Here is a 15,222-nt window from a genome sequence, read left to right as displayed (position 1 = left end):
ATATAAAAATTTATTCTATTTCTATATAACAGTATCAAACAATAGATAATAAAATTTTAAACAATATAACATAATAACAAAATACCAAATACATGTAAATCTAACAAATAATGTATATAAAATCTATATTTAAAATTATAGACATTCACTCTCCAGTTCACTCACTGACTCACCCAGAGCAACTTCCAGCCCCATAAACTTCATTAATGATAGAGTGAAAGGGAGGGAGAGAAAGAGAGAGACACAGTGATTAGTTGTCTCCCTCATGACCCTGACCAGGGCTGGGGATTGAACAGCAACTGATGAAATAATGGTAATGGGGTAGCAGAGTGAATGGAAGATACACAGACCGTCTTCCAGGATCAAATTGGAATTACAACTAAAATAAAGAAAAATTATTGGGAAAAACCAGCTGAAGAGCAGCTGGAAGAGAGCCAGTACCACCAGGGACAGAGAGAGGATGCCAAATCGCGCCTGGCAGGAATTGCAGAGGCACATGGGGGTGGGCTGAGAGCCCACGAACAGCAATGAGGGCTGTATTAGCAGTGCTCACTTCCCTCTGAGAAAGTGGTTTTTTTTTAAAGCACCAAATCAGCTACAGCCACTTATCTTGGGCTCCGGCATAGGGAGAATGGATTGGACTGGAACTGTGTAGAGAGAGTCTGGGCTCCTCAGTCAGGAGACAGCTTAGAACTGGATGACAGGGCACCCAAAGTTCTGTACTGAATCACTCACTCACAGGACAGTAGCCATCTTACTCAAAGAGCCCGTTTCAGAACTCTGGGGAGAAGCAGCGGTCCTTCCAGCAGGAATTCAACACCCCCAGACCAGGCCAGAGAAATGCAAATTGAGGCTCATTAACATCTAAAGTCTGATAATGAGCAAATGCCCCATCCACTGGAACTCCTCTTACAGCTCAGGGATTTTTCATTCAGCCAGGGCTACTTGAAGCTCATTAAGTAACTGAGACTAATAGCCTCCAGGCAAAAAGGTAAAGGATAACTGAACCTTGCCTGGGCTTGCGAATCTACCCGGGAAAGTAAGACTTGACAGCGGTGTTTAATGTGGGTCCTCCCACACTCATTCAAACCCAGTATAGGGAGCCACAATCAGCAGAACACCAACACCCACAGGGAAAATTTGGGAAGCTCCAAAACCCACTGAGACAGCCAAAATGGTGAAACAAAGAAACAAATCCCAAATGAAAGAACAAGAGAATTCTACAGAGAAAGGGATAAATAAAATGGAATCAAGAAAGTTATCAGATGTAGAGTTCAGAGTAATAATTATGAGAAACCTCAACAACATAAGTAAAGAGCTCAACAGGATGAGCAAAAATGTGGAAACACTGAAATTCAACCAATTGGAAATGAAAAACCACCAGTGGAAATGAATAATGACATAGTAGTAATAAAGAACACATTGGAAGAAAAAACCAGCAGAGTAGAGGAAGCCGAGGAGCAGATCAGTGAATTAGAAGACAGGGAAGAAAAATAATCACTGAATCAGAGAACCAAAAAGAAAAAAAAAAAAAAAAAACAATTAAAAAACAGGAAGACAGCCTGGCTGGTATGGCTCAGTGGTTGAGCATTGATCCATGCACCAAGAGGTCACAGGCTGGATTCCTGATCAGGGCACATGCCCAGGTTGTGGGCCAAATCCCCAATGGGAGGCATGCAGGAGGTGGCCAATTGATGTTCTCTGTCATCGATGTTTCTATCTCTGTCTCCCTCTTCCATCCTCTCTAAAATCAATAAAGAAAAAAAAATAAACAAAACAAAACAGGAAGACAGCCTAAGAGAACTATGGGACAACATGAAATGTAAAAACATTTGCATCATAGGAGTGCAAAGAAGAAGAAAATGAGCATGGGTAAGAGAATATATTTGAAGAAATACTGACAGAAGACTTCCCTAGTTTGGTGAAGGAAAAGGCATACGAGTTCAAGAAGCACAGAGAGCCCCAAGTAAGAAAAACCCAAAGTAGTCCATACCAAGACACATAATAATTAAAATGCCAAAAATTAGACAAAGAGAGAATCTAAGGCAGCAAGAGATAAGCAACAGGTTACCTATAAAGGAATCTCCATAAGGCTATCAGCTGACTTCTCAACAGAAACACTATAGGCCAGAAGGGAATGGCATGAAGTAATCAAGGTAATGAAAAAAAAAAAAGGATCTGAATCCCAAACTACTCTATACAGCAAGGCTATCATTCAAAATAAAAAAATGAAATAAAAGCTTCCCAGACAGAGAAAGGCTAAGGGAATATATTTGCACCAAACCAGCACTCCAAGAAATGTTAAAAGGATTCTTGTAATTAGCAGAAAAAATAGGAAGAGAAACATAACCATAATAAACAAAAATGGCAATAAATAAGTATATATCAATAATAACCTTAAATGTAAATGGACTAAATGCTAAGATCAAAAGACATAGAGTAGCCGAATAAATAAGAAAGCTGCCCTGGCCAGTTTGGCTCAGCGGTTGGAGTGGCGGCCTGTGAACCAGAGAGTCCTAGGTTTGATTCCCGCTAGGGGCGTGTACCAAAAAATAAATAAATTGTAGTAGAATCCATGTGACGTCAAGTTTTAAAAGAAAATAAAAAGAAAGCATGACTCATATATATGTTATATACAAGAGACCCACCTCACAACAAAAGATTCACATAGGTTGAAAGTGAAGTGATGGAAACATTTTTCAACTCACATAGGTTGAAAATGAAGGAATGGAAAGTGAAATGAACAAAAAGCTGGGGTAGCAATATTCATATCTGATAAAATATGATATGAATGAAGGCCATAACTAGAGATAAAGAAGGCTACTGCATAATATTGAAAGGATCTATCCAATAGGAACATATAACCTTGGTAAACATATATACACCCAATATAGGAGTACAAAAATACATTAAAAAACCTCTGGAAGACTTCAAAAGAGAAATCAACAGCAATACAATCATAGCAGGGGACTTCAACACCCCACTGACATCACTTGACTGATCCTCTAGACAAAAAATTAAAAGGAAACAGAGAATCTAAATGATGAACTAAATCAAATGGATTTAATAAATATTGACAGAGAATTATACCCCAAAATTGCATAATTCACATTCTTGTCAAGTGCACATGGGACATTCTTGAAGATAGACCATATGTTAGGACACAAACTACGTCTCTAGAAGTTCAAGAAGATTGAAAACATATCAAGCATCTTCTCAGATCACAACAGCATGAAACTAAAAATTAATTACAATAAAAACACTCATAAACACTGAAACAGATGGAGGCTAAATAGCATGTTATTAAACAATGAATGAGTTACCAAGGAGATCAAGGAAGAAATTGAAAACTTCCTGGAAACCAATAAAAATGAATACATAGCAACACAAAATCTATGGGATGCAGCCAAAGCAATCCTGATAGGAAATTTTATGGCACTACAGGCATACCTCAAGAAACAAGAAACATTTCTAATTGACTATCTAACCCCACAACTTAAAGAACTAGAAATTACACAAAAAGAAAAACCCAGAGCAAGTAGAAGGAAAGAAATAGTAAAGGTCAGAGCAGAAATAAATGACATTGAGACTAAAAAAAAATCAATTCAAAAGATTAATGAAACAAAGAGTTGGTTCATTGAAAGATAAACAAGATTGATGGACCCTTAGCCAGACTCACCAAGAAACAAAGAGAATGGACTTAAATAAACAAAATCAGAAATGAAAGAGGAGAAGTAACAATTGACACCACAGCAATACAAAGGATCGTTAACAAATACTATGAACAATTATATGCCAACAAATTGGATAATACAAAGAATCAGTAAAAAATACTATGAATAATAATACGCCAACAAATTGGACAATCGAGGCGACATGAACAAATTTCTAGAATCACACAGTCTCCCAAAACTGAACCAGGAAGAGATAGAAAACTTGAACAGACCAATAACAACCAAGAAAATTGAAGATGTAACCAAGAAACTCCTAGCAAACAAAAGCCCAGGCACAGACAACTTCACTGGGGAATTTTATCTAACATTCAAAGAAGAACTAACACCCATTCTCCTCAAACTATTCCAAAAAATTCAAGAAGAGGGAAGACCTCCAAACTCCTTTTACGAGGCCACTATAATTCTAATTCCAAAACCAGACAAAGACACAACAAAGAAAGAAAATTACAGGCCAATATCCCTGATGGACACAGAAGCCAAAATCCTTAACAAAATATTAGCAAATCTGACCCAGCTATACATTAAACAATTATTCACCATGACCAAGTGGAATTCAATGCAGAGATGCAAGGCTGGTACAATATTCACAAATCAATAAATGTGATACACCACATAAACAAAATGAAAGATAAAAATCATATGACCATATCAATAAATACTGACAAAACATTTGACAAAATCCAGCACCAATTTCTGATAAAAATGCTCAGCAATCTGAGAATAGAGGGATCGTATCTCGACATAATAAAGGCCATATATGGAAAACCTACAACCAACATCATACTCAATGGAAAGCATTTCCCTTGAGAACAGAAACAAGACAGGGATGCCCACTTTTGCCACTCTTATTTAACATAGTTCTGGAAGTCTTAGCCACAGCAATTGGACAAGAAGAAAAAATAAAAGGCATCCAAATTGGAAAGAATGAACTAAAACTGTCATTATTTGAAAATGACATAGTATTGTATATAGAAAACCCTAAAGACTCCATCAAAAATCTACTAGATTTAATAAATGAATTTGGCAAAGAAGCAGGAGACAAAATTAATATCAAGAAATCAATGGCATTCTCATACACCAATAATGAAGTCACAGAAAGAGAAACAAACAAACAAAAAATCCCATTTACCATTGCAGCAAAACAAAGACACCTAGGAATAAACTTAGCCAAATAAGTAAAAGGCCTGTTGGCAGAAAACTACAGGACATTGAAAAAAGAAATAGAAGAAGATATAAAAAGTAAAAGCATATACCTTGTTCATGGACTGGAAGAATTAACATCATTAAAATGTCCATAATGTCCAAAACAATCTATAGATTCAATGCAATCCCCATTAAAATACCAACAATATATTTCATGGAATTAGAACAAATAGTCCAAAAGTTTATATGGAATCAAGAAATATCTGGAATAGCCACAGCAATCTTGAAAAGAAAGAACAAAGTAGGAAGGATCACAATACTGGATATCAGGTTATACAAAGGCATTATAATCAATACAGCCTGGTACTGGCACGTTTACAGGCATACAGACCAGTGGAACAGAACAGAGAATCCAGAAATGGACCCAAGACAATATGCTCAATTAATATTTGACAAAGGTAGCAAGAGCATACAATGGAGTACAGACAGCCTCTTTAATAAATGGTGGGAAGCCCTGGCCGGTTTGGCTCAGCGGTTAGAGCGTCGGCCTGCGGTCCACAGAGACCCGGGTTCGGTTCCTGCTAAGGGCATGTACCTTGGCTGCAGTTTGTCCCCGGCCCTGGTTGGTTCGTGTGGGTGGCGGCCACTCGATGTGTCCCTTTCACGTCGATGTTTCTCTCTCTTCCTCTCTCTCCTTCCCGCTCTATCTGAGTAAAAAATGGAAAAATGTCCTCGGGTGAGGATAAAAAATAAAAAAATAAATAAATAAATAAATAAATAAATAAATAAATAAATGGTGGGAAAATTGGACAGCTACATGCAAAAAAAATGAAACTAGACCACCAACTTACACCACACACAAGAATAAACTCAAAATGGATAAAATACTTAAATGTGACTCATGAATTCATAAATATCCTAGAAGAAAAGTAGGCAACAAAATTTCAGACATCACACAGCAGAATTTTCACTGATACAATGCCTAAGGCAAGAGGAACAAAGGAAAAATGAACACGTGGGACTACATCAAACTAAATAGCTTCTGCACAGCAAAAGAAACCAGCATCAAAATGGAAAGGGATCCCACTATATGGGAGAGCATAATTAGCAATGATACAGGAGATAAGGGGTTAATTTCCAAAATATATAGAGTACTCATACAACTCCACAAAAGAAAGACAAAGAATCCAATTAAAAAATGGACAGAGACGGCCTGCGGTCCTGAGAGACCCGGGTTCAGTTCCCGCTAAGGGCATGTACCTTGGTTGCAGTTTGTCCCCGGCCCTGGTTGGTCGTGTGGGTGGCAGCCACTCGATGTGTTCCTTTCACATCGATGTTTCTCTCTCTCTCTCTGTTACTCTCTCTCCTTCCCACTCTATCTGTACAAAAAAAATGGAAAAATGTCCTCGGGTGAGGATAAAAAAAAAAAAAAAAAATGGACAGAGAACTTGAATAGGCACCTCTCCACACGGGACATACAAATGGCCAAGGGACATGAAAAAATGCTCAATGTCACTAATCATCAGAGAGATGCAAATTAAAATAACTATGAGGTATCACCTCACACCTACCAGAATGAGCGCCATCAACAAATCCTCAAACAACAAGGGCTGACGAGGGCATGGAGAAAAGGGGACTCTAGCACACTGCTGGTGGGAATGTAGACTAGTGCAGTCACTATGGAAAACAATATGGTGTGTGTTCTCAAAAAATTAAAAATTGAACTGCCATTTGATCCTACTTCTAGGAATATCTTCTAAGAAGCCTAAAACACCAATCAGAAACAAATATATGTACCCCTATGTTCATAGAAGCACCATTTACAATTGCTAAGATCTGGAAACAGCCCAAGTGTCCATCAGTAGATGAGTGGATAAAAATCTGTGGTACACAATGGAATACTATGCAGCTATAAGAAAGAAAGATCTCTGCCCTGGCCGGTTTGGCTCAGCGGTTAGAGCATTGGCCTGCGGTCCCAAGAGACCTGGGTTCGCTTCCCGCTAAGGGCATGTACCTCGGTTGCAGTTTGTCACCGGCCCTGGTTGGGTCGTGTGGGTGGCAACCACTCGATGTGTCCCTTTCACGTCGATGTTTCTCTCTCTTTCTCTCCCTCCTACTCTATGAGAACAAAATATCAAAAAATGTCCTTGGGTGAGGATAAAAAAAAAAAAAGAAAGAAAGATCTCTTATCTTTTCAGACGACATGGAAGGACCCGGAGAGCATTATGCTAAGCTAAATAAGCCAATCAGAGAAAGACAAATATCACATGATCTCACTTATTTGTGGAATATAATGAACAAAACAGACCCAGAAACATAGAAAGGAGTATGGTTCAGACTGACAAACTTTGTGGGGGAAGGAGGGGTGGATGAGATGAACCAAAGAATTTATATGCATGTATGCATAACCAATGGACACAGACAGCAATGCAGGGGCGTGGGGGTGGGGGGGTGATGGGGAGGAGGGTGTCTGGGAGAAAAAGGAGAAACATCTGTAACAAAAATAAATATATATATATTTTTAATTACAAAGCTTTCTTGAGAGAATTAGACAAAAATGTTAAAATAATGGGAAATGCCATGTTCATGAGCAAGAAAATTTAGTTTTGTGAAGATGTTGATTTAGTTCTTCAAATTAATTTATGGAGTCAATACAATCTTAATTGGAGTTCCACAAGGGGTATGTGTGTGTGTGTGTGTGTGTGTTGTGTGAACTGACATGCTGATCTTAAAATTTAGGAAATACAAAGAAAATTTAAGTGAAGGGATTAAGAAGTACAAAACTGATGTTTACAAAATAGTCATGGGATGTGAAGTACAGCATAGGAAATAGAGTTCATAATATTGTAATAACTATGTATGGTGCCAGGTGCGTACTAATCTTATCAAGGGGATCACTTTGTAAGTTATATACATGTCAAACCACATGTAACACATCTGAAACTAATATAAGATTGAATGTCAACTGGAATTGAAAGGTTAAGATTCTCTTAAATAATAATGAAGCTGGTGAACTTTCACTACTAGCTAGTAAGATCTATTATATTTTGCAAATCATGATAGTGAGATATTTATGGAAAAAGAAACAGAGGGAATCCAGACCCATACATATATGTCACTTGATTTATGACAGAAAAAATTGCTCTGTGTTGGAATGGACTGCATTTTCAATAAACAGTGCTGTAGCAATTAAATATCTTTATCGAAAAAAGTGCATCTTGATACCCTACTTTACACCTAATCTGCACGAATCAGTTCTAAACAGATTATAGATCTAAATGTGAACAGAGTAATAAAACTTGTAGAGAAAATTATCTTTATAAATTTATGGAAGATTAAGATTTCTAAAATAGCACACAAAAATATTATTCATAAAGGATAAATGATACATTTTAATATGTGATAAGCAAGATCTATTCATAAATAGTCACTTTTAAGAGAGTAAAAAGGTAAGACAAAGAGTGAAAAATACATTCTGGAATATACACACACACAGTCACATACATATATAATATAATATAATAATAAATATTGATTTAACTTCCTAGATATACAAGTATATATAACTTGTACTCAAAATAGAGAATTCCTACAGAAAAACAAAACTGGTAGAGCTTTCTAAGTGTTTCACCTGGCTTCAGAGCCCTGAAACAATCTGGCTTCCCTGTCTCCTTGAACAGTCCCAGTTTTGTTTTGCATCTTCCTAGTAGTATGTTCTAATAGCTCTGTCTTGGTCATTTAGATATTTGTGTGCCATCTCTCACTCATGTTGGCAGCAAACTGCTTACCAGAAAGATCTGTGTATAATTCATTCTCCCATCCAACTGATTTCTGTAGTAATGTGAAAATTCATGAATATCCAAAGCAGAATCTAGAAAATTTCTCCAATACTCACCAAAACGACCAACTTTCTCAACTCCATCAATAATTGCTTTGTAATCCAAATTTTCTTCTATTCCAACCTGTTAAAGAAGAATGACATTCTAAAAATGGGATAAAATATTTAATTAAGTATTCACTACAATGTAAAGATTAGTGATTTCCATTTTAAGTAGTCAAAAGTAATGTCTTCCAAATGCTCACAGCAAGGTACAAACAAATACAACAAAACCTTTTAAATCTCTTAACTTTTCCACTGAGAAAAGTACATTTTAAAATTCATGATTCAGTCACTGCTATATCATTACGATGCTTTGCATATACAAACAGGCAAATTGGTACCCTCAGAACAGTTTGCTCCAGCTGGAAGTGAGGCACCCGATAAATGAATATAAGCAAACACTTCCTACTTCCCAGCCAAAGGGTTGTTCTCTTTGAAAACGACCACCAGTTAGCATTCCACTTGTGAGCTCTGCTATTTGTTTCAAAGTACATTTTGATATTTCCCATCAATATTTCATGTGATTAAAAAGGGAATTAAGTTAGCGTTAAATCTATGTATAATGATTACCTCAAATAAAATGGACAGTGCTCTTATCTTCCCTTTTCCTTTAACTGCATCTTCAAAATTTGAGAATTGATCCTCATCAAAGCAGTAGATTTGCATCTATAAATGTAACAATGATGGCTTTAGTATATAGATAGTCTTCACAAAAGTGAGCAATGAGACAATAAAATAATTTATCAGTTCAATCAATTCTGTCCGAAAAATTCTCTAAACTGTATAATTCTGTATTCTGCATATTTAAAACACATTTTATCAATTTTATGTATACACAACTGCATTTATTATCATTTATCATCCTGCAACGAGGAAGGAAACACAAGTAAGACGCAACTAGAGCTGAAAGACCACTTTGTGATTATCAGGCGACATTGAAGTAATAATATACAAGAGCAATTATCAAACGTCCTTTCAACGATTTTGCTGGTATTCTTTCAAATATAGTTTCATTCTTTTTGGCTGGACATGCCTTTCCTGATGGTCTGAGTTACTGTTTTTAGACACTGTCTTCCACTCTACTAATAGTGAAATCCTTAAGGACTTTATTTCTATCTAAAAATACCAAGAGTTTTAATTCCTTATTTTAAGTCTTCTCTCCAGCTGTGAGGCTACTCCTCATTAATTTCTACTTTAGTCTATGTATCTGTCGATAACAGCCTCTAGTCTCACTTGTCATTTGGTGCTCCCTGTGTCATGGGCTTGGAAATGCAGTAACTCAGTTTAGAAGTATAATTAAGGGAAGAGCAGACAGCCTCTGAGAAGATGCAGAGAAGCAGCAGGTGTGAAGCAGAGGACGGCAGTGGCTCCTGCCTTGAGTGATCACCAAAGCCTTTCAGAGAGGATTTCTAAGCTGAGTCCAAAAGGATGAGGAGCTCAAATGCTCACAGGTGAAAAGGTAGAAGAGATGAATGTGTGTTCAAGTCAGAAGGACTGGCTTGGGAAAGGCCAATAGGCAAGCAAGTCTGAGAAATGTAGGAAAGGGGAAGTTGTGCTGTGATTTCAGCTGAGCATATGTGACAGAGAGGAGAGATGCAGCTGGAAAAGTAAGCAGGGGCCACACAGGAAGGTCTGCGAGGCAATCCCTGCCTGAAGTTTGGTCTCTAGAGCCATGGCAAGTCCTAATTCATTTCAGATGATGGGTTGAGAGGGGGCAGGACTAGGAGCAAAAGGGTTAACATGGAAGACAGTAAGATGAGAAAGAAGAAAACCAGTTCAGAAACATTCAATGAACCAAATAAAGACAAAGATGGTCACCCTGGCCTGTTTTGCTCAGCGGTTAGAGCGTCAGTCCCTAGAACAAAGAGCTGCAGGTTTGATTCCAACCAAGGGCATGTGCCTCGGTTGCAGTTTGTCCCTTCCTGGCCGTGGTTGGGGTTGTGTGGGTGGCAACGAACGGATGTGTCTCTCTCACATCAATGTTTCTCTGTATCTTTCTCCCTCCCACTCTATCTGAAGATAAATGGAAAAGTGTCCTTGGGTGAGGATTGAAAAAAAAAAAGACAGAGAGAGACAAAGATAGTTTAAATTTTTCTTTGGCCTCATATCATTTAGAAACAGGATGGAGAAGACTTGGTTATAGAATGCAGATGACCAGAAAAAAAGAGTAAGTCAAGGATGCCCTTTAGTTTCCTGCTTACACAATGACATGGAGAGAGCTTAAACAAACAATAAACAAACAATACCACTGAGAGAACACTTGAGGGTCTTTATAAATAAGAAAAATATATGAGATTTAGTGCAGAGATGCTCTACTGTTTATTTTGTTGGTTCAGGGCTTATGTTGTCAAGGTTTTTCTTGATTTGTAAAAAAATCTTTATTGAATTTACTGGGGTGACCTTGGTTAATAAATTATATAAGTTTCAAATTCTATAATACATCATCTGTATCTTGATATTTGGCTTTGTTCTAAATAAGTAATATTGTAAGAGAGCTAAACTCTCAGAAGTGAGAATGTTATGTGTTTAATTAATTCACTTTCTTTGACAAACTAAATTTGATACTGTGCTTTCTTTAAGAATATTTAATATATTTAAAAATAAATTATAAGCTATAAATTTGAATGTGCTTATCCACATTAAAAATGATTTTTAGTCCTTTAAGAGATAATTAACTCCAGTCTTATTGTTATCATTATCTATTTAGGATCATAAACTAATAGTTTCACTATAAGTAATTTAGAAAATATTGGAATTATATGACATCACAAAGAGAAAAATCCCTGTTAATGTTTTCTTGATTTCCCTCAATTATTTTTATATTAGTAATAATTCATTCTCTCATTTAATCCTCACATATCGTCATAGGGTAGGTGCTACTACTATTATGTCAATTTCATAGAAGAGAACTAGAAGCTTAGGTAAAGTAAATAAATTGTACAATGTCATGTCTTTACCTAATGACTAAATAAGTCAGTATTTTAACCTAGTTGATGATTCAAACTCTATGCTCTCAGTCACTAGCTTTCATGTTTTACAAAGTTAAAATAATAATACCATATTCACCATTTCATATTCTTTTTCATTTTATTATTTATTTATTTATTTTATTTTATTTTTTTATCCTCACCCTAGGATATTTATTTTGCATTCATCTTCAGATAGAGCAGGAGGGAGAGGGGGAGAAAGAGAGAGAGAAACATTAATGTGAGAGAGACACAACTAGTGGTTGCCACCCACAGGACCCCAACCAGGGCCGGAGACAAACTGCAACCAAGGCACGTGCCCTTAATGGGAACCGAACCCAGGACTCTGGTCCATGGGCCGACGCTCTAACCACTGAGCAAAACCGGCCAGGGCCATATTCTTTTTTAAAGCATTAATATCTTTTAAAAAGTAGAAAGCATTAATATCTTATGATGAATCATTTCTGTGTAAATCATTCAAGAATGTGATTTTTACAAGATATATAATATTCCATCATAATATATTTAATCATTTTTTGTTCCAGGTTTTTATTTCTGTAAATAAATTTTTGCACAAGCATATTTGAATATGTCTCTGATTATTTTTTAGACTAAATTGCTACAAATTAAAATGATGGATATTGAGGATTAAATATTTGAAGTTCTTGTAAAAACAAGCAAATCACATCCCAGAAAGTCTACCAATTTATACTCTCTTCAGACATGTATGAAAGTGTTTATTTCATCCCATATTCATTATTTATTATAATTATATTTATTTTGCCAATTCTAAAGCTGAAAATTTTTCTTATTTTATTTTGTATTTCTTTAATTCTCTGGTATATTGATGAAATCCCCCCTTCCCTTTTTTTCCTACAGGGATATTAGAAAAATGCATTCATTTATTCGTTTACTCATAAACATTTATTGAGCGTCGATAATGTGACAGTCTGGATTACCAGGAAGTGAAAAGGCAAATTTGGGTGCTACTGAGCTTAGTGTAGTAAGGCAGGCAGATATTAACAAAGCAAACAAAACATAACTGTATAAATAACAAAATTTGATAAATTAATAAAATTATGTACTAAATAAAATCTCAATGATTTGCAAAATGAAGTAGTAAACAGCAGAACTAGTGACTTACCTCAAGTGGAAATTTTTGTCCTTCTAAACTATGTTCTGATCCATCAGATGACATATTGCATTTTCCCCAGTGAAAGGTTATCTTGCTTGCTTTGAACACCATTTCTGAAACTCCTCCACTGAGATGGTAGTCATTAGTGAGATTAATTTCCACTAAAACACACACACAAATATATATACACACACAAAAATAAATAAAATTGCATCTACATTTCTAAAGTGTAAAATTACAAATTTCAAGTAATTTTTCTTCTATCACAGGTACATTAAAAATCATTTATTTGACAAATTAAAAAAAATTTAAGTTGCCATTTTGGAAGCCAAACTTGTAACTCTGCACAATCTATTTAATATATCTTATTGCCCTAATAGTAATCTAACTCAAAGACCTTAAATGCTGTGGGACACTTGCAGCAGAAAACAGCCAGCCGGTCCACCTGCCCTGTTGCTTTGCTGTCCTGAGATGGCCGTTGCCCCAAAGCTTTGCTTCCCTAAGGCATACGATGATACTGAGGGGACAGAATGAAGGGAGAAGGAACAGAAGAAGGGAGAGGAGAAGTCTTCTCTTAGGAGTGCTCCTCATCTCACTTTCAGCTCATTTCTACTTCTTATGAGCTGCTGCTTTTGTCCCATCTCCTCTGCCTCCAGGCATCACCCCAGGCCTTACCAAGCTCCAGAACCTCTGTCCCAGGCTGTGGCAAGGAAGGTGGAAACCCATTTCCACGGAAGAGGTTTTAACCATCTCATGTTTGAACCCCAAGTAACAACTTTCAGAATCTTAAACTCGCCTAATTTGAGTTCCGTATAAGATATTATCTGACAGTATTTTAAGAGTCATCTGGAGAGTAATGATTTCTTGAGAGCCTAATGTGAGATTTTAATGTTTCTCAACCAGATTTAAACAGTTTTTGTTCCATGAAGTAGAAACCACTTTTGGCATTAGGGACTGAATCCAACATGCTGTCCAGGCAACTAGAAATATCACCTTCCATTAATGATAAGAACAACAACAACAGCACAATGACAATAATGGTCAACATTTATTTATCACATACAATGTGCCATGCATTATACTAAGTAATTTACGTGTATTAAATATTTGATCCTCACACAATCCTAGGAAGGAGGAGACATCATTATTATCCCTGCTTTACAGAGAAGGAAGTTGAGTCACAGAGCGTAACATGCTCAAGGTTTTACACTGTAGTTTAAAAGCCAGCAGTAAACTTAAAACTGGTCTATGCCCAAGGGGCAGGGGGCGGGGGTGACTGGATAAAGAGGTGAAAGAATTAGCTAAAGAACATATATGCATACCCCATGGACACAGACAATAGTTTGGTGAAGGCCACAGGAGGGGGAGGCAGGGGTGGGTGAAGGTGGGCAAAAGGAGGGAGGAGACACTTGCAATAATGTGAACATTACAAATTTTTCATTAAAAAATTTCAAGAGCCTGTCAGAGAAAGACAAGTATCACATGATCTCGCTTATTTATGGAATATAATGAACAAAATAAGGTGATGAACAAAATAGACCCCGAGACACAGAAGTAGGGTTCAGAATGACAAACCTCAGAGGAGGGGAGTGGGGGGGAGAGATAAACCAAAGAATTTATGCATATAAGCATAACCAATGGACACAGACAACAATGCTGTATGTGTGGGGGTGGGGGGGTGGAGAAGGGTGTCAATGGGGGAAAAAAGAGAAACATCTGTAACAAAAAATTAATTAAATAAAAAATATATATTAAAAAAATTGCAAGAAAAGGGTGTGGCTCTGAAGATCAAGTGCTAACCACACTCCACTGAGAAAACACAGCAGAGCGGACATGCCTCACAGCCTTCTAACAGCCTTCAAAGTTGGTACTGAAGATGTAAAGATTTGGGATAATATACTTTCATAAACTTAATTAAGATTGTATTATAATATAATCATTTCTAAATTTTTCATTCAACACATATTTATTATTGAGTATTTAATCGGCATTAGGCAGATTAGGGAAAAAATCCCTACCTTTATGGGATTTAAAACTAAATTTCCATATTTATATAATTTTATTACTAAAATATGGAAAACAGAGAGAAAATTCACTAATTATAACCACCCCAACAAAACAACTATTATAATTTTGAATATTTTTTCTAATATTTTCCCCATGAATATTTGTTTTTACCTAACTTCTTGAAATACAAACAGTTTTATTTAAAATGTATCAGACAAGAAAAGGTGTTCATTTTTTGAAGATTATTTTTTCTACTTAATATTTGGTGGATTTTTTATGGTATATTTTACATTTTTTGTTGTTAATTGTCACCCAAGGATATATTTCCATTGATTTTTTTAGATAGAATGGAAGAGG

The 15,222-nt window shown here is 36.3% G+C and overlaps 1 protein-coding gene across 1 annotated transcript in view; it reads right to left on the bottom strand.

Moving 5' to 3' along the window:
* Positions 1-15,222, bottom strand: part of PTPRZ1 (protein tyrosine phosphatase receptor type Z1) — a 142,665-nt gene that overhangs the window by 75,256 nt on the left and 52,187 nt on the right. The window contains exons 4-6 of the mRNA XM_036246326.1: positions 12,868-13,019; positions 9,328-9,423; positions 8,773-8,839 (exon numbers count right to left, since the gene is read on the bottom strand). Coding sequence (XP_036102219.1) covers positions 8,773-8,839; positions 9,328-9,423; positions 12,868-13,019 — 315 coding nt within the window. The remainder of the gene's footprint in view (positions 1-8,772; positions 8,840-9,327; positions 9,424-12,867; positions 13,020-15,222) is intronic.

The sequence above is a fragment of the Molossus molossus genome, unplaced genomic scaffold (assembly GCF_014108415.1).
Source record: "Molossus molossus isolate mMolMol1 unplaced genomic scaffold, mMolMol1.p scaffold_m16_p_7, whole genome shotgun sequence".
Classification (NCBI taxonomy): Eukaryota; Metazoa; Chordata; class Mammalia; order Chiroptera; family Molossidae; genus Molossus; species Molossus molossus.
This window is presented reverse-complemented; position numbering and strand designations above follow the sequence as displayed.